A 20928-nucleotide genomic window follows, 5' to 3' on the forward strand; every position below is an offset into this window, starting at 1 on the left:
TTCCAGGAAAAAAGATCCAATGTGCTATAAATCCTCGGTTGTCTCTTGTATTCTCAACTTTATGATCTTGTAAAGTTGCTTCCACAACTGTTATAAACTATAAAACCAACCAATATATTTTTTGCCCATGTTAATGTGCACATCCAGTCCGACTTCTTTCTCTCCCTCTCTCTCTGATTGGCTGTCTCTGGTCTTTGCAGGTCACTTTGAGTTCACGTGGCAGCAGTTCATGATTGGAGTTCAGAGTTCACTCGTCATGTTTCCAGTGAACATCCTCATTGTTGGCATCTTCAGAAACACTCGTCCTTGCGAGACGTCGTGCTGCAAACGCAGAGCAGAACAACAAGAGTCCTGCTCCTCGCAGACCGCCTCCGCCGACATGAATGGCCACGTCACTTTAGACACTATCGCCAAGGTAGGTGCTCATCCAGCAGCACCTATGACCCTATCCTTCACAATAGTGAGATCTCAAGTACAGTCTTGTATAGTGTCATTTTCTATAGAACTAAAATAAAGTCTATACATTTCTCTGTCTCCCAGGACATTACGAGAATAGTCCGTTCATTCTCCAAGACCATGAAAAGCAGCATCCCATCCGCAGAGTCCGAGTTTGGGCCTGGACAACAAGCTGACATCAACGCTCTCCTTTCTGTGGTGAAGGATTACGTCAGACAGATTTATAAAACCGGTGACGGCGCAGAATCGAGGACAGAGATTGTTCCCGACGTCGCTCAGCCTCAGGAACCAGGTGGGCCTCCGCTGTGGTTAATGGATACATAGTTGGTTTTATTGCTCTGCCTGCGCGGAGGATGTTGGAGCCCTGTCCGGTTTCCAAGTTAACATCTCCTCTCATCGGCCAGGAATTTCAGGTTATCTGGCCACTGGGCTATAAATCGAAATGCTTGGAAGTTTCATTCAGCCAACGGCACTCTATATCAAATATGTATCATATTAAAAAATATTATTAATATTTTTGGAATATGAGTACAAGGTATAGTAACAAAGACACAAAGTGGTATCATTCAATAACCACACATCCATGAGTCTTAGCCACACTAGCACTGTCCAAGCTTCATAGAATACGAATGGTCATTATTCTCTATCATTATTAATATGAGGAGGTGCACATATTTTAGTTTTTCTGGAAGAGCAGCACTTCTTCATTTAGTTTAAAATGAACCAGCATTAATTGTTTATTTTGCTTTTATTCCTTGAGTTTGGGAAGTTTAGATCGAGAGTTTTAAATAAAGTTCAAACATTCAGTTGTAGTACATGGACTTGGCTTGGACAGTTTTCTATACACTGTATGTCAGACGAAGAGCATAAGAAACAAAAAAATACAGTATAAATAGGAGGATATCTGATTGGATGATTTGAAATAGGTGAACAGAAAAACTGGTGGGATGCGGCAAAATACGGGAAGTAGACCTAAATAAATCCAAAATGAAATAAAACTGAAAATGAAGTTAAGTTTGGTCCAAAGTGCCCATGTGAGTTGTGGCAGCATTAAGAAATATCGGTCTGCTTGGGGGGGATGCAGAAAATATAGGATCCTGTGAACAAATGGGTGAACAGATCAAACTCAGAAAAATACAGCTGGAGGAAAACTGAGAACTGAGACTGGGAAGTTCACTCGAAGAGACAAAAGCCACACAGTGATCCGAACAGCTTAAATGCTGCAGAAATGCCTTCAGCATCGACGGAGCTAACTAATTAAAAAACATAATTCTTTGGTATTTACAGATTCAGAAAGCGGTGGTAGTGTGCACCCTGAGATAGACGTGGAGGGCGTTCAGAAGAGCAACAGAACCCAGTATCTGTACAGGCAGATGTGCCACATCGACAGAGCGCTGAGCCTGCTGGGCTCGTCCGGCTTCCCGAGCCCACACAGCTACAGCCGGGCTCTGCAGCAGGTCCAGGGCATGAAGGTCTTCCTTGAAGATCAGCTCCTCGCATCCAGCCGCGTCAGCCCAGATGAACTCGTCCAAAACAAGTACTGAAGTCACTCATTAAAAAGACCACACGTGTGGAATTGCACGTGTTAGTTGGTTTTTCACAAAGTGTGTGTTTTTATTTTTTTTTACTTAAACGTCACTTGATAGCCTTCAAAATGAACTTTTATTTGCCTTTATGTTTTTTGTATAGTTATTTTAATTATGTTGTTCTACCGTAGTTCATCAATGTCATGCAGCGGGTAATGGCAATCACTTTGAAAATGTCTCTTTGATTGTGATTTCAAGAACACTTAAGATGCATTAGATTAGCTGCTGCTGTGTGTGTGTGTGTGTGTGTGTGTGTGTGTGTGTGTGTGTGTGTGTGTGTGTGTGTGTGTGTGTGTGTGTGTTTGCAGTTCATGAATACATTTATCCCTGCACACAATTAAGTTTGACCTTAATGTCTTCAAATTGTTGCCATGATAGATTAGTTGTGTCTTCCATATTTGAAATTGTTGCAAAATGGCTCATACAGATACAGTGTCTATCTTCTCCTGTCCCCCCCCATCAAGACAGTGAATAAACATATTTTATAAAATATTGAATAATTCATGGAAGAAAACTGTCTGTGAGTGATGGGCTAAAACTTTAGTATAATATATAATCATCTGTTGCCTTTTCTGTTTAGTTCACGATATCACATGTGAAGTCTTAGGGTTCATCATGCCTGAAGTAGAATGGTCAGAGTTAATTGCACAGCAGGAAAGACTCAAATCCAGTAATTATGAAGCTGTATTTAAGTAAATGCTTTTCTTTTACTCTCACATACAGGTTGAGTCCTGCAGACAGCACTGGTGGTGATGGTCAGAAGAAGAAGGGCTGCTGTCATGGAGGGCTGCCCTGGTGGTTCATCTTTGTCGGCTGGCTGCTCGTGATTGCTACCAGTTTCGTAGCAGGATTTTACACGATGCTTTATGGTTTGAAATTTGGGAAGGATCGTTCCGTCAGCTGGTTGGTGTCAATGATCGTGTCCTTTTTTCAGAGCATCCTCATCATTCAGCCACTGAAGGTGAGAAAAGAACAATCTCCCCCCTCATTATAACCTCTCACCTTTAGAAATTTTAAATTCTATGTGAGTTTTCTTGATTCAGTCAAGACCACTCGAATCAAAATGTATTTGATTCCAATAACTGAAATAAGTAACGTTTGGGGATACAGCTCTGGACCTGTCTGCTCGTCCTCGTGCATATATGAAAAGCATAAGGCAGCGAGAGCAAACCTCCATGTTCTTCATGGAAAGGCTGGGATGGAAAGCAACAGATAAAAGAGCCCGGCACAGAACAGCAGATCTGCAGGTATCTCTGACCCCAGAGCTGCAGGATCCAGATCTGATACTATACTCAAAAACAACTACTATTATTACTACGCTTCTATCATAACATCATTACATCTTTAAATATCGCTCTATTATTTTCAATATAACAACCAGTGTGACAGAGCTAACGGTCACACAACTCTTTCTTCCCCTCTCTCTTCTCTCACCTCTTTTCCACACACCTCTCCTCCCTTCCTCATTTTTTCTCTGCTCACCCCCAACCGGTTGCTGGTTCTGCTGGATGCTGCGTCCAGTTAATGAGGGAGTTTCTTCTGTCCACAGTGTTTTTTGGGGTTTCTCGTCAGACGCCTCTCTGATGCTGTTACGGTTGGTTGTGAAGAGGCGTTGCAGTTGAAACAGGAACAGAATGCATTCGAGGAAACCAATTATATGAGCTGATGTGGTCCGGCAGAGAGTTCTGCTGCTGTCGGCTGCAGGATTGTGGCTGAGTTTGACTTAGTGACCTACCGGACACTGCTCACTCTGATAACCTTTGTATTATCTTATGTTCCTGCCTCTCACCACAGGTGCTGTGTCTTGCAGCCTACTTTGCACTTGTCATAAAGAAAGTCGACGAGGAAGATTTTCAAAATGTGGCATTTGACTCAAAAGCAGGTAAACAAAAAATGACCCACTATATAATTTCTTGGTCTCAGACTTTGACTTAAAGATGATCTTAAATGTTCTGGTTTACAAAAACATCTCTTCACCCACAGGCGAGTGTAAAGACCAACAGACAGTCCGACAGGACAGGAGTCTTTACGAGCCGCCTCCTCCTGGAGACGTTGAGAGGATGAAAAGGATCAAGATAATTGAGCAGAAAGCCTTTGCCCTCCTCAGAGAGATTTTCAGTAAGCAGCAACACTGATATGTTTCATCACAATGGGCATGGATGCCAAATATTTGAACCAAAGTAATCCAATCATAAAAGATTGAAAGAAAAAAAAAAAGATGCAACTGTATACTCAATAAGTCCATGTTTACTGTCTTTTGTACTCTATTGCACTACATTGCACAGATAATCTATTGTACATACTTATATTTTTATGTTCTTCTTTCCTCGATATTTTGTATAACTCTTAAAAGCACGGTATTCATTGTGGAAGGCAAAGAATGAATTTCATTGTACAGGACTGTGCATACGACAATAAACGCTTTGAACTTGAACTTGAACTTGAACTTGAACTTGAACTTGAACCTGTGTGTCACAGTTTTGCAGCCTGAATAGTGAATAGTTGAAATACTAGATACATTTAGATGCTTGCTTATACAGAGGACAAACATTTGAACAACCCAGCTGGCTTTTTTGTGTCACCGTCTCTGAACTCATGCTTCTCTGACAGTTAGATACTCACTCACCTTCCTGACATTCCAGTAAGGGATCACCTAAACAGTCCAAACCAACAGGAAGCTCGGTCAGGTTAACAAATCTGTGCACAAGGAAAACCACCATGCAAAGTGAAGCAAACATACTATACATCGGCCCAGCCCCTTTACTTGGATGGTAAATATCCAGATCTACGATGATTGAATTTGCTGCGTTGTGTGATTCAGTCTACACAGGCTTCATGTGGATGCTGCTGCTGGTGGCGCACGGCCAGAGGGATCCCAACGCCTTTTACCTGAAACAGCACATCAGGAACAGCTTCAGTCCAAACGTCTCACAAAGCATGAGTCTGGGGGACGTGTTCACTTGGGCCAACACGTCTCTGCTCAGTAACCTTTTTGGAGTGTATCCAGGTACAAAGTGTGTCGCCACTGGATAAAGAAACAGGCTCTTCTGTTTTTATCCCATTAGCCACAATGTTATGTCAGAGCTGCATAGAACAGTTTGAACTTTGATGTTTTACAAATGCTGTCCTGGGAAATCTTATTCTATTTTGTTTCACACAAAACATTTATTCTAAGTATCAGTTCAAGATAAATACATTTGTGAGTGTTGAGCTAAACCTTGTGCTTGTGTTTCTATCACTGTGTCAACATAAGCAGATTTTTAAATAACTCATCACTGGTGCTTGTTAACCCAGTATTGCATCAGTTCTATAAAGACATTTGTGCGTTCAGGCTCGCATCACAACGTGTATGTGTCACTGACAAAGTGTGTGACCTACAGAGACTATAGAGAAACTGTAAAATGCTCTGTTCCAGGATTTATCACGGATGGAAACTCGAAGCTGGTGGGAAACGCCCGTCTTCGTCAACTGAGAGTGCAGAAGAACTCGTGTCAGATCGCGGGCTCCATGCTGCATCTTGTGCCGGACTGCCACGCACTGTATTCATGGGAGGTGGAGGACATGGGCTCCTATGACTCTGGTTGGAACCAGTCTGTGGGGGATAACAACACGCTGAGCACCCCCAGCCCCTGGACGTACCAGACACAGGCTCAGCTCAGGTCCTACCCGGTGTGGGGCAAAATGGTGCTTTACAGGGGGGGTGGCTTTGTAGCGGTGCTTGGCCCTGATTTAAAAAATGCCAGCAGGTATGTACATTACATTACAACAGCGCATTTACTATAAGTTAGCATGGACATCATGTGACTGAAATCACATGACTTCATTGGGGGGGATGTCACAGAAAGGGGCGTGGTAAATGTAAAATCAATATCCATAGATGCATATGTATTTTGTTGATTAACAAAGATGGTATAAAAAATACATAATTTGATCACCAATAGATAACCAAGCAGTTAAAAACATCCTTGTGTTCTGGATTCACAGAACCATCGAGTATCTGTTCAGGAACAAATGGCTGGACACGTACACACGGGCATTCTTTGTAGAGTTCACCATTTACAACGCCAACGTCAACCTCTTCTGCATCGTCACTCTCTTGCTGGAGACTGCAGCTGTTGGTGAGTTTGAGAATGTTTATATGACGTATATTTGTTTGGATATGTGGGTGAGATACTCATAAAACTAACACCTTAAAAAAGAGCGTTAAGAACTGTAAATAAAATCGCATTCAGAGAACCAACCAACCCAATCTTTATAAAAGTAAAAGCACTTAAGTTTAAAGACTTTAAACACAAGTCAATTAAAGAATAAAACCAAACAATCGTTATGCAGCAGCCGTTTCTAAGGAGAGAAATTCAGCCACGATGTAGAGGAATTCATCTTTTCAAGAAACGGGTCAGTGAGGATTAAACTGAAAACATCTTAATAGTAAAACAAATTTAAACAGATGTTCACAACCAATATAGTCAATGCATATGAAATAGATGATTGTGCAGGGGAAGTGGCAGAGGGGCAGGATGTGTATTAGGATGTGTAAATGATTTGTTTGCTTTCCTTTGCTTGTCTGCTGTCGCTGAGTCATGACTGTTTGCCGATTGTGATTGAGCTGTTAATGATGAAAGCGGCAATATTCCACAAAATGTTTAATGAAACATGAAAAATCGAGGTAGGACTCGCTAAGTGTTGATTGTAATGAATCTTTTCTTATTGATTTTTAGGGGCGTTTCAGTTCCACAGCGAGCTGCAGAGTGTCCGTCTCTACCAGTCCACTGGGAGTCTCTACATCTTCGTCATGGCTGCCGAGATCATATACTTGCTTTTCATCATCTATTACATGTTCGTGCAGGTAAACTCTGACATGACTGTGACAGAGTGTGGTCGTAGGTGTGAGGGTTCAGTTTGTTCCCCACGCATCTCAACTTCAAGGAAGTTTCTTTATTCTCTGAGGGATTCTCAAGCTCAGACTTACTGCAGAATATGCACACAGGCTTCATTAGTCTTTTCACATGCACCCAGCGGTCCGTCACCTGAGATTGGAAGGGAGCGTGCTTCTTATAGATACACTTTACAACTTTAACATCAGTGTGACTCGCAAATTGTTTTATTACATGAGAAATTGTGTTAACAAATTGAATTGCAATGCCTTAATGATGAAGTTAATACTGTTGCGAGGCTGTAATTCCATTAATCTGTCTCTGCAATGTGATTTTCTTTTATTAATTTTTTATTGAACAGCAGTGAGTCAGCTCTCTCCATGACCATTTTGATCAATGTTCATGTGTGTTCACTATTATCTGTAATTTCTGAGACTGAAGTGTATCCTTCCTTGCAGCCCAGACAGTGATTGAATGTTCAGAATGTACTGGACTATAAATATAATATTCAAGAACAGAGAGTAGAAAAGTTTAGAGAATACATTTTAAAACTTGGACTGATGCTAGGAGGGTCTGAGGTTCAAGCAGGTTTCTGTTTTTCTTTTTTTATGCTGGAAGGGCAAATTAATGAAGCAACAGCGGTGGACTTACTTCAGCAGCAAGTGGAACCTCCTGGAGTTGTCCATCATCTTATTGAGCTTGAGCGCCTTGGCTGTTTTCATCAAGAGGACCCTGCTCGGAGACCGTGATATGACCTACTACCAAAACCACAAAGACCAGTGAGACCAGCCTTTAATTTATCTTTAGACTGTGGGGCATGAAAATCAAATGTCAAATCAACACTTTCAGAAATGTAGAGGCTGTGTGGTGGGTTTTATGTTGTGGTTAGAAAGGCCCTATTTGTTTCAGTTCAATTATCACTAACCTATTTTAGTGTTGGTGGTTCTTTTCCTTCATTATCTTTTTTGCTTACATCATAAGTTTGAGCATTTTCAAATTGTGCTACTTTATACTTTTACTACCTTCTGGAGGGAAATACATATTTATCAGCAACTATAAATAGCTACCCTTAAGTTTCAGATATTAGATAAAAGTATATATGGTAAACATTGCGCCCTTTATCTTGTTTCAAGTGTCAGTGAGTTAAAAGCTCAACTACACCTTACTAAAGTAACAGTTTGAGTGTTAAGTAAAATAACATGAGTAAAGTAAGTAAAATTATTATCCCATTAATCATCTCCTGACCCCTCAGATTCACATTATGACCCAATAAAAAGGGGCCTGAACCCCATGTTGGTAAAAACACGAGGCTAAAATGCTGACCTTTTAAATATAGTATCTAAAACTAGCTCCACCTCAACCAGCTGCAACCACACAAAGCTGCTTATGCTACTGTGAATCTTCCCTGTTGCAGATTTCCCAGTTTTTACGAGACGGCCTCCGCGGACTCCGTGCTTCAGTATCTGATCGCCTTCCTGGTCCTGCTCGCCACGGTCAAACTGTGGCACCTGCTCAGACTCAACCCCAAGATGCACATGGTCACCGCCACGCTGCAGCGAGCCTGGGGCGACATATCTGGCTTCCTCCTGATCATTGCGATCATGTTCACAGCGTATTCCATTGCCGTGAGTATCTCGTCCATTTACTACGATGTGAGACCGTTCTCTCCATTCCTCATTCATTACAGGGGGATCAAGATCAAGTGCTCTGTTTTCATGATGTAATCCCCTTTTTAGTAGTTTTAAAAAATAACAATAAAAGGGATTTACTTAGTCTCTTAATAAATAATCAGTAAACCGGTAAGTTTAATTTCCCATTCTCCTTAAAAGCATGTCACACTTGCACCTTTTATTAGGATGGATTTGTCGGGTAGTAAGAGAGAAGGTTTCTCTGCAGAGGGAATGTTTCACGTTGTTCAGATGCAGATCATACGTGTGTGTTACAAAGGGCATGTGTGTTGTGGGCCCGCCTTTGCATATTACTATCTCGATCATACATCCTTAAAATAAAAAATTGATTTCAGGCCAGATTTTTGTTGATCAATCGTTAATCAGACCAAAAGTAGCAAAATCCTTGCTCATGTCCGAGTCATTATCAGAACGAGGCAAATAAAGTTCAGATATTTTTAAGGTCAACTTATTTCTAAGCATTGTATTTTCTAGAGTCAGTTCTCATCTCACAGTTAAGGTGTTTCTACTGAAGACCAACAGACGGTTGGGTGAGTGCATCAAGTGACAAGACTACAGGATTTACCAGGGTCGTAGTACAGTGATGATGGTGTAGTGGGAAGTCTTCATTAATATATTCAGGAATTAAATCTTCTAATTTTATCTTTTGAAGTACTTTATGGTAAAATGACAATATGAAGTGTTTTAAATACTAATGAACGGATCTGAGTCCATCGTCTCCAACATGGTCTGTTTAATGAAACTGGAAGCTTGATGAACTCTGCTGGTGTGAACATCTTACTTTCTCTAGTGCAATGTGATTTACGGCTGGAAGATCTCCTCTTACAAAACTCTGGCGGATGCTCTCCTCACCATCATCAGCTTGCAGATGGGCATTTTTAACTACGGAGAGGTGAGTGAGCTCTTCCCAATCTCACCACATCAATGTTTTGCTTTCATAAAAATCAGAGAACTCATGTGGTCAGCTTCACTTTAACATGTGTGATTCACTCTTTGCCAGGTTTTGGACTACACCCCTGTGCTTGGTGGGTTGCTCATCGGCTCCTGTATCGTGTTCATGACGTTTGTGGTGCTGAACCTGCTCATTTCAGTCATCCTCGTGGCGTTTAAGCAAGAGCAGATCAATCACAAGGTAAACGTTGTCAGGAGTTTAGATTTAAACGGAGACACTTGATGCTTTTTCGGCTTTTTTTCCTTTGATTGTGATAAAATGTTGTGTGTGATCCACGCCCAGCAGATAGTCTGGCCCGCGGCCCCTTAGTGAAACCAGGTAAAGAGAGATCAGAGACAGACATTTCCTATAAGTGCTGGAGGTCAATCACATCAGAGTGGGCCACCTGTCCAATTAGGAGGGGGGGGGGGTCTTACAGAGGCAGGAGCTAAAACTAACAGAGGCTGAAAAGAGGAGCTGCAGCAATGGACATTTGGGAGAAGAGGACTCACACACTTAAAGAAAAGATTCACACTGTTATTTATCATCTATATTGCTCATATGGCAGTGCAGCACGGACAGCAAGAATATACAAAAGTGCAAGGAGTGCAATCGTTTGCCCTTTCACACATTCTTTCTCACTGTCTGCACAGCCCTGCCATATGTGTAGAATAGACACTTGAACTCGTAGAACTTCGGTCTGAATCTCTTGTTGTTCTGTGTGCGAGTCCTCCTCTGCTTCATCGTGACTCCTCCTGACGTCTGCACCAGAAAAGTAGACAAAGAAACGGCAGTTTTTCAAGGTGCAGCGACCATTTTCTGAACATTAGAGCAAATCATTGCAAGATATTACCCAAATTAGAAGCATGATTCTGAATGTGAGCACATTGTCTCCTTAAGACCAAAACAAAAGTGAAATCTTGTCTTTGTGTAGCTCTGATGCTTTTCATACAGATGTTAATATACCATCATTTACGGGAAATACTGTCTGAAATTGTCCCATGTCCTCTCTCACCCTGAAGCCCTCAGAGGAGAAGGAGATTGTCGACGTGATGCTGAAGCAAATCTACAGTTTCTTTGGGATCAGATGTAAAGATACTAAAGACTCCCTGGAGCCTGACGTGAGCGGCAGCACTGGCTTGACCCTCAACAACAGCAGAAATATCCTCAGCAAATCAGACGACCTCAACATTTCTCAGACATCTGACAAACCAACAAATGACAAAACCGTAATGTAACATATCTTTGACTGTTTTTGAAAGTTACTAAAATCCACACGCTCATCTGTTCATTATACTTTGCTTTGTGTTAATATGTTAATACTTACAAATATGAATTTAAAGCAAATCAGGGAATATACACACCTTTAGGCTAGGCAATATATAATTCTTATTTGCTTAGGTCTGTATTTGTTCTTATTTGTGTATGTGTGTATGTATGTATATATATATGTGTGTGTGTGTGTGTGTGTGTGTGTGTGTGAGCACTGTGTAATTAAATGTGTTCCGTCTTTCCTTCCAGTAATCTGTTCTGTGACGATGTGATGTTTAAAGAAACCCTCAAGATGTTCAATCTTTGTTCATCTGGCAACACGTGTGGTTACCATGGTGGCAGCCAATAATTAAAATATCTCAAAGCTTTAATTAAGTCAGTCGATCATGATCTGATTCCATCCTCAGTGCAGCTCAAATACTTTCAACAGGAAGGCAAAGTAAAGTTGGTTTTCTTGCTTAGAATATTTTCTGCCTCGTCTTAGTCTCAATTATCCACTAACAAACATTGCTGAATGTATTATTGTTTTTGGATCTTTGATTATCGACTGCATGAATCTCTTGTTCAACCAGTTCAGCACATATCATTTGAGGCAGCAGTGATAGGGTGCTGTGTTAATGAGGAGTTAATTATTACAGCCTTAATGTACAGAGAGTGAGCATTTCGATGTGAGGCAGATATCAGTGTGTCAATCAATTGCTTTATCCAGCACAGAAATTACAGGCTCCACCACTGCCATTAAAGTGTCTGTATCAAAGGGGTTATTACAAAAAGAATCCCTCCATACATAATGTCAAAGGCAAGTATATCTGTACATCACATTTCAACCATAAGGCAATTTAAATTGCTTTACATAAGATATAAAATGCAATATGACTAATTGTTAAAGCAACACAAGACAGTACAAAAAAATAAGCATGTATAAAGAAAATTAGAGTCAAATACAGAATAAAGAATGAATAAATTAAAAAAGAGTGAAAATAACAGTGTAAGAAATGGTAATTATGGATTAATTAAAAGGCAAATAGGAAACTACGAAAGGGAATTCACTTGAAATTAAATACTGAGAGAACAGATTATTTTTGGGGAAAATCTTCAACTGAATTAACGAGATAAAAGAAAAGTTATATATCAAACAATTGTGGAGTATAGAAACTAAACGCTGCATATCCATGTTTAGTCAAAAAGTGGAATTTGGCTTTATGTAAAAAGAAAGTTAACTTTTTGATTTTTAACCCGGTACAAACTGCTAAGAGTGTAGTGACGCTTGAAATTAATGAAAAACAAGAGCTCGTTGCCACGTCCTGTTGTTTTTTCCCTCATTACTATTAATCTTTGTCACTTCATTCTGACAAAGGAGCTTCTCTTCGCTCCAACGGCAGTGAGGTCTGCAGAACCTTCCGTCTTCATGATTAAAATCATAAACATTCAGTGCAGCGGCTACAGTTGTCATGGTAACCGTAATAAAACAGTCACAGGGTGGTTACCTTTAGACTCCATTTACACCTGCCATTGAAATGTGTTCAGTATCCAGATGGTGTCTAGATGTGATTTTAACCTGGTTACATTTACACCGGGTATTATTATGTGATTCCAGTTTCCACATCAAGGTCCGATTGCCATCTGGTCACTCTGCCCATCTTACATCACATCATTTTCTCATTTGTGAGTCCAATCCAACAGCAACAAAGAAGAAGAAGATGGTTTTCATGATGCTGCTTCAGTGTGTTGTTGCTTTTCGATTGGTCCTCTCTTAATAATGTGAGGACTGATGAGAGGTTCACATGGCTGCTTGCTGCCTTACTGTTGCAAGCTTTCTGCTTTGAAACAGTCACGTGTGATATTATTTCCATGGGGTCTGACAGCTTCTTGGAGGTCCATCATCAGTGCATCTTGGTTGTACTTTCACGTGATCAAGCTCTGAAAAACACATTTTCAGACTAATATGTCTTGTTTGTCTTGCAGTAAGTGTTTGACTAAGGTTAGAGGATCTTTGTCATCATGGTTTCGATAATAAACAAACCATTAGGGCTGTCACAATTAAAAGAAACGACAATGAGAGTCTCAATAGGGAATGAACTGGTCTCCTGTGTCAGAGTCCGGTCTAACTTCCTCTTGGAGATAAACATGCTGCCCAACACATTCTCCCTCTTTCATATTGCTAATTGAGTCTGCAGGCACTGTAATTAAAATATATTTACCTCCTCAGATCAGTGTGTTTATTAACAAGAGCACAGTCATGGCCATGACAATGACAGAAATATTAGAGACAACAGCTTCCAGAGACTATGACCTACTGCAGTCACAAGTGGTAGAGAAGTTATAAAACGAATGGTGATAGACGATAACAGATCCTTTATAAGACACAACATGTAGGAGTCTATGTGCGGGAGATTATGTATGGAAATTAGATTGGACTCGGACAATAGAAAAGGATGGACAACTCAAAGTGATAAACTCTAAAGTTGTAATCTGAGACCATTTATCTGGTCAACAAAGACAGTTAGAGGAACTGGCATTATTCTGTCCCTGTGTGGAGCCTATGTTTTATTGTGGACTCTTGTTTCTTTGACCTTGATATCTACCTTGCGTTTGATTTCTGGATCTGTGTCTGTAAAATTTTAAATGTATCACCACCTGATTTATTTGGTGCTTATTTGTTTTTCTTGTTTGTTTCACTTCCTGTCTTTGTCTGTTTTCCCGCTCCTCGTTGACGACCCAGATTAGTTCCCCCTGCGTCTTGTTAATCCATGGATTTAAACCCTGTTGCTCAGAGCCAAGGTGTCACATCAATTTCTCTCACCATCCCAGCAGTGTTTACTTCCCCCGTTAGTCACTGATCAAGTTTTATTTTTCTGACCCCTTCTCTCAAGTCAAATTAAAGACTGTCCATTGGATCTGTACCCGTGTGGCATCTGCATTTGCATCAATGCTCATTAATATCCATACGGACACAACACAACTGGATGCCAGATGCAAGCCGGTGTTCAATGCAATCTGGTCTCTATGCTATTGGACTTATTGCAGTGTAATCAGTGCATGTACCTCCGTCCATAACCTCATTTAACCTCCCTCGCTCACACAACATGTCCACATGTCGAGAAGCTAGAAGTAGAGAAGCTGATTGAATGACACACACTTCCACCCATCCATTATCTGTACCGCTTATCCTTCACGGGGAGCTGGAGCCAATCCCAGCTGACATCAGTGGAGAGGCGGGGGAAACCCTGGACATGTCGCCAGACCATCATAGAGACAAACAACCATTCACTCTCACATTCATTCTGTCAGCTTAGAGTTGCCAATTAACAGCACTCTAATCTGCAATTTTTTTTGCGTCCTCCTCAACGACATACATGTGACCACAAAGTATTCTTATTGTATTATTTTATCAGTAATACTATCTCATTTGTTAGGGTTTGACCGATGAATAGATTCTGGGCTATCTGAAGACAGACACATATTCCCAGGCCGCTCAAGTCCACACACACATCACACACACCACTTGCACTCCTTTGTCTTATCTCATGTTTTCCGTGCTGCACATCCTGAATACCAAGGCTCAATTCAGGGAGGCGAGGAAATCAAACAGATTTGCAGGAGCAGTTGTAAATAGTTAATAACCGGATAGAGGAGGACAATCCATTCTTCACTTCTTTCTCCAAGTTGTGGTTATCAACACGGTGTTCTGAACATAGTGTGCAGTCTCCTGTGGTCTCTGTTGTTTTTCATGTAAGTCAATGCACACACACACACACAGATGAGGATGTTTTAGGACGTCACAGTCAATTTGTAGATGTTGTGTTTATTTATATTAGAAATTATTATATTTTTTACACTTTTACGAGTGTTGATTGAAGTCAGTTAAAACATGGATTTCAATTCATCAATCAAAAGCCATAAACATGAGCAATAATCTTTAAATCTTCACGATGCAATCTGTGTGAAGCCCGTGTGAGAACATATGGACACTTAATTAGCAAAGTGAAACACTGTCAGAGAGGACATTTGCACTTCAGGGGGATGATCAGCCTTGCACCAGTGTAGGTGGGTGTGAACCACTGTCATCTCGGTGTGTGTGTGTGTGTGTGTGTGTGTGTGTGTGTGTGTGTGTGTGTGTGTGTGTGTGTCCCACATGCAGAACCAAGTCTGTACTTATCGCCACTCAAGTTGTTGCAGCCTTGGAGCTTCCCTGGAGTGAAAAGTGATGGATGATCGTGTACCTGGTGACTCATTGGAAGTTGACGGGTGTCTCTCCCGGTCTTTCAGTCCCCGGAGGATGAAGAGATGCTTCACCTCAACTCTACAAATGGAAGACAATGTCATTTCATAACTAACTGTAGCTAACTAGTCTTTCTGCAGAATAGTTTCCCCCTGTTGACTTTTCTACTTGAGGAAAAGTAACTGCTTGTTTTAAATATACTTGCAGAGTAGCCTCTTCCCTAATGCAACAGTCATCCACATCATTATGGTGGTGTCACAGCCTCTTTTGAATCCATTTCAGGTATTTCATCACCACTGAGTGCTGCTGTGGCTCAGGGGGGAGACCGGGTCGTCCTCTAACCAAAGGGTATTGGTTTGATCCCAGTCTTCCCCTTCCACATGACACATTGTGCTGTTTACATGGAGTTACATCAGTTCCCTCTTGTTAACGATAACTTTTATAAATATAAAAAAAAATAATGTAACCAAATGCATTCTAAAATGTACTGGGTTACGTTGTTTTTATATCTAGATATTTGATGATATGTGAAGCAAAAGTAAAAAATACCCCAAAATAAATCTACATAAGTAAAGTACAGATGCATGCAAAGTGTATTTAAGTGCAGTAATTAAGTAAATGTAGCACCACTGGTGGTCCATCATGGCCCTTCATCCTGCTGCACACACACGTACATAAGTCTCTCGACAAACACTTGCACACTTGAAGTGTTGCCATATTTAGTAACTTCTAACACCCTCTTGGCGAAGTACTTTCACAGGAGAGACATGTCAATAATGTACAATGGTAATCATTTATCGATCTTGTTTTTTACTGCAGAGCACCCATTATGTGTGGCTGGGGTCTAATAGAAACATGCACGCTGAAGTGAAGCCTCAAACGTACAGAAGTGAGAGTGTGAGCAATCATAAGAGCTGCATAAATGGAAAAGGACGAACATACGTACCCTCTATGGGCAAAAACAGCCTGAGCAACAGAGTCCATTTGTTGCTCAAAGCTACAGTACATAGACATATGTGAAGACTTGATAATTTAGCTGAAATGTGGTGAAAAGCAGTGAGTCAAATCTTTTGAAAGTGTCGAAATAGTTGGTCTGTGAATGGTGTTTTCTTGATTTATTTAATACTGTGCGTAGAGTCATGGAAGCCAGCATTAATAATTCTGAGTAATCCTGTCTTGAATGTGCAGGGCACCGCAGGTCCTGCAGAAATATTGCCTTAGTGGATGGAATGGCAGTTTCATTTCCAAGGTCAATGTGATGGGTCAAACCAACACTAACCCCATGTTGCTCTGACAGTGTAACACCCATCTCCCATAGTATGTATAACTGATTACTGAACCCAGAGGACAAATATGTGACTCGTGTATGTAGCCAAGTGATAACTTTATTAAATATTATTTATTCTACATTGTTTAATCATAAAAAAGTGTTTAGCAGAGTGAGTCAGTCTCCAGTTTTGAGTGAAATAGTTGTTTCTCAGTGTTTGTATTTCTTACATTATTGTGTGAGCAGTCCTGGACCATTGCATTGTGTAAATTAGCCTGACTGATGAATGAGACCTATGTAAAATATCCCTTCTGATCCTATAAGTCTCATTTAGCCAGAGTCAACCACTGGTGAGTCACTGGTACTACACTAATACCACTAAGCAGAGCGCATACCTCCCCATACCTGCCCAACAATCCCTTTAAATTCAATCAAGCTGCACCACATTGTACACACTCATAGATATCAGTCTAGATTGAGGCACTATTCCCTGAATAGGTGGAAGAACGACTTATTACACAATGTTCAGGAAAGTTTAAACACTTCCTGGATCCGCCCCTTTGTTCAGATCCGTCCCAAAATCCTATGCGTTCTTTTTCGGCCCATGAACCATCCAACTGTCCCACAGTTATTGTGTAAAAAAAATATTTTCTATAATATCCATGTTTTTCTGTCTATTTTCAGAACAGCTACTCTTTTGCCGTCTCTCTATCTCTCGTCTTACACGTGTAGCTGTCCTCCCTCTCTCCTGATCACCATGGTTTTAGCAGCTTCCCTGATGTTTCCTATTTTCCCCATTCATGAACTTGTTTACCAATTCATCACCAGCATCTCAAGAACTGATCTACATAGTGTTATTCAGCATTTGTCACCCTGACGGACTGCAGCCAATCGTCTGCTCTTGCCTGGATGCATGTTGTTTTCTCATTAACATTTTAACACAAAAAGAAATGATGGTGGAATATCAATTCGATTTATTATTGTTTTGCATTCATGAATGGAGAGTGTTGAAATACAAATGTTTCTTCTTTTTCGCTGTGTGGGAGCTTTACATGAGCTGCGTTTGTGTCACGCTCAGTTGCAGAAATACAAATGTCTTTCAGTGGAAATCCGAACGGCTCTGTACTCACATTTAAAGTCCCATCCCGACCCAGTGAGCCTCCATTGTCTTGTTTGCCTGAGTACGGCCCAGAGCGAATCTTGCATTGTGTTGCTTTAAGACTGAATAACAAAGGCAGATACATAACAGAATGGACTGTGTTCCAGCAGAGCTACAACACAGCAATCTATCAACTTTTAATTAAGGTACAACATTAAATGAAGATGTCAAGATAATAATTTAATTATTATCATGTACATAAATGTTAAATTGTTGTTGGGGGAAATGAAACATTATACTTTCATCCCAACCATTCAATCTTTCCATGATGATATCAACATAGGAAGTGCCTCTTCGCCTCTCACCCAGGCTCAATTGATTTGATTTCATGGTGGAGGAGAAGAGGAAAAGATCCATGAGCCTTTGAAAGAGGGTTTATTGTTGGGGCATTGATCGCAAGAGCATTCATCACAAAGACTCTTCAACTGGCTGCACTTCAACTCCAGTAATTAGCTTCAGAAATTGCGGTCCCAGGCATGTATTTGATGACTATTTGGCTCCTCCATTAGTGCGATGTGTCAGGAACACAAAGGAGCGACACCTCCTCATTCGACTGAGAGTGTCAATGCAGGACGTGGTCAGACTGTGTCAGCAAGAGTCTGTCCACCTCCACAATAACAGAGAGGTATGTCATTGCAGGGCTGCAGTGCATAAACCACTCATTAAAGAGACGATTGCACAGAGTTCAGCGGAGTTAAAACCATAAGCACTAAAGAGGTGATCCGGTCAGATGAGTCATCGTTCTCCGCGAGTGGGCAAGAGCAAATCAATACAATGTTATTCTATCCCCTAATGGGAGGGATCCTCAGAGGTGAGTTACATCTACTCTTTACTCTGCCTCCGCACCAGCGACAGTCAGTGGCAGGAGGCATCATGTTATCGGGTTATCCGACTGAACATGATATATCGAAAACGCTTTGAGGAAATTGCTTCCAATTTGGCGCAAACGTTCACAGGGACTCAAGGAGGATGTGATTCGATTTCGGTGGTCAAAGGTCAAGGTCACTGTGAACCTATGTAGCACAGTTTGGTCATGTGAACATTATATCAAGATTGCCTCAGGGAATTTCTTCAAATTCTGTAAAGACGTTCACTTAGAGTCAAAGATTAACTGAGTGGAATTTGGAGGTTTAAAGTTAAAAGTCTAAGTCAAGATGACTTCCTCTTCATGTAATCACAACATCTCAGGAACACCCCATGGGATTTCACTACGTCTGGCACAAACACTCACTTGGACTCAGCCTTGACCTGATAAGAATTGGGTGGTCAAAGGTCAAGGTCACTGTTACCTAAATTTAAACCTTGACCATTTGCCACGTGGACTCAGAGATGAAGTGAGGTCACGGTGACCTTAAATGAGTCTGTCAAAGAAATGTGTGTTGACAAACTACTACTTTGATTGACGGGTCAGGTGTCTCATGCTTTCAGATGAAACACACCAGACCAGCACACAAATATCCCACATTCCCCCGGCCACTGTGTCAACACTGCAGTGAGCTGTGATTCTCTGAGGACGTATAACAGGGAGTTTGATTGTATGAGTCTCTTTTTGAGTGTATAGTTACTGAGCTTTTCTTTCCCATAGCCGAGGCTGTTATTACACTGATTTCTCCAGCACTAAACCTAAAGGAGTAGGTCTTTGAAATGAAGTGCACAGCAAGTAGTGGAGAGGAGGGAACCAATCCCATTCAGCAGAACCCAAGGGTCGCAGTTAAATAGTGTTTATAGATCTGTATTGAACACAACTGCCACTTAAACCTTTGCCTCCCGACCGGCTGCCTATTATCTTTCAAACTGAGCTGTCCTCATTAGATATGCAGCTTTGTTTGAAGGAGCTCACCTCGCTCTTGCTCATAAAAGCTGCTCTCCTGTACCCACACAAACAGACCCTGCAACACTATCACCGCTTTCTGAGAATCAACCAGTGGTACACAAGATATTAGCCTTTCTTAAATTAATAAAACAGCATGGGACACTTTACAGGTGAGCAATCTGAAGAGTTTATAATGTGATTCATGGTGAAGATGTCCATGACTGACTCACCATCAAACAAACTATACTTGGTCTTTCATAAGTGGCTCCATGCTACATTCACAAAACAACACAATGATTGCCTACCAGGAGGCTGTGCTGGTTGCACAAATAATCACAGAATTACAGGGTTTGTTTCCTGGCATTTTTGAAAAACAAGTAAACCTTGAATTGGCAGCAGAGCAGATAAAGAGCTGCTGCCAAAAAAAGGACTTCAGGTGAGTTTTGTGGCTGCGGTTCGGATATGCACAGTCAAAGCAAAGTGACCTGCAAACCTTTTTTGATTAATAAAACGACAAATGTTTTCAAACTGCCTTAAAAAGAAACTTCCGAGGGAAACAGGTTGAGTGTTTCAGTACAAACCCAATCGTCTGCACCTCATGAGATCTCGAAACATGCCGTTATCACTGAACTGCAGACATCATGGTATTTATCAAACTGAGGCACACTTTAGATGCACAGTATAATCTGCCAGTGTTTTTAATGCAATATTGTGTTTTACCGACAGAAATGTCCATAGTCTGGATCTAATGGAGTCGGGATATTCCCAACTGTACATTTTAGAATGAGGAGATTTTTTAAATATATATAATTATAACCATCTCTAATGGATATGAATAACAGGGCGAGTTACCAGAGCTGTTGAGGGCTACATCGTTTAAGTGGATATTTAGAAACTGCAGATTTTTTTCACAACTGGTATCTGGACGTTTATGATAAGAAAGCAAACAGAGAGCAAAGCAGTGATAACCACACAGCACAGCTCCATCTGTGGTGCCTCCAGCAACACTGATACAAAATGAGACATCATGATCTCTGACAACCACACACACGCTAACACATGCATACAGAAATGCAGCAACATTTCAGTAACACAATTACACTAGCAACAAAATATGATGTTAAAATAAAAACAGCAAACCTAAGACACAACAGTGTAACAGCCTGAGACAGCGGCCCAGGCAGTGGGTGTCGTTGTGGCTCAGGGGGTAGAGCGGATCGTCCTCTGGCCAGATGTTCGGTGGTTCAATCACCACCTCCACCATTCGGCTTCTGGAGTAGACAGCAGATATCCAGGCCATGACGCCATCTTCCATGAGCTGCACAGTCTGACTTGTTGACATTTTGGCTAATCTCTATTAACAGATATCTGCATATGAATGTAGCTTCTTTCTTCTTCTTCTTTCTTTCTTCTGTTCTCTGACCAGTTACCTCAGCAAAAGCCTGCACCAACGTGATTGGTCAAACTAGACACGGGAACCAGAAGAAGAAATATTGTCCCTCAACTATGGATTCTGCAAATTCACAAGTAGAATCTTAGATTAAATGCACAGTCAATTTTGCCAGTTCTGCTTCAAGTGTGAATAAACTTCAGACTTTCAATACTTATCGTCTGATGTCAGGTTTTATCCGACAGAGCAGTGATATCACTGGAGTGTTTG

The 20928-nt window shown here is 41.0% G+C and overlaps 1 protein-coding gene across 1 annotated transcript in view; it reads left to right on the forward strand.

The window, feature by feature from the left end:
* The window catches only part of LOC118120141 (polycystic kidney disease protein 1-like 2), a 30174-nt gene extending 19401 nt beyond the window's left edge, over positions 1-10773 (forward strand). The window contains exons 30-44 of the mRNA XM_047342654.1: positions 201-415; positions 541-748; positions 1750-1993; positions 2766-3003; positions 3837-3924; positions 4026-4160; positions 4864-5049; positions 5458-5788; positions 6027-6160; positions 6761-6888; positions 7535-7695; positions 8331-8541; positions 9395-9496; positions 9605-9736; positions 10558-10773. Coding sequence (XP_047198610.1) covers positions 201-415; positions 541-748; positions 1750-1993; positions 2766-3003; positions 3837-3924; positions 4026-4160; positions 4864-5049; positions 5458-5788; positions 6027-6160; positions 6761-6888; positions 7535-7695; positions 8331-8541; positions 9395-9496; positions 9605-9736; positions 10558-10773 — 2729 coding nt within the window. The remainder of the gene's footprint in view (positions 1-200; positions 416-540; positions 749-1749; positions 1994-2765; positions 3004-3836; positions 3925-4025; positions 4161-4863; positions 5050-5457; positions 5789-6026; positions 6161-6760; positions 6889-7534; positions 7696-8330; positions 8542-9394; positions 9497-9604; positions 9737-10557) is intronic.
* The last annotated feature ends 10155 nt before the right edge of the window (positions 10774-20928 follow it).

This window comes from Hippoglossus stenolepis, chromosome 13, assembly GCF_022539355.2.
Source record: "Hippoglossus stenolepis isolate QCI-W04-F060 chromosome 13, HSTE1.2, whole genome shotgun sequence".
NCBI classification, from domain to species: Eukaryota; Metazoa; Chordata; class Actinopteri; order Pleuronectiformes; family Pleuronectidae; genus Hippoglossus; species Hippoglossus stenolepis.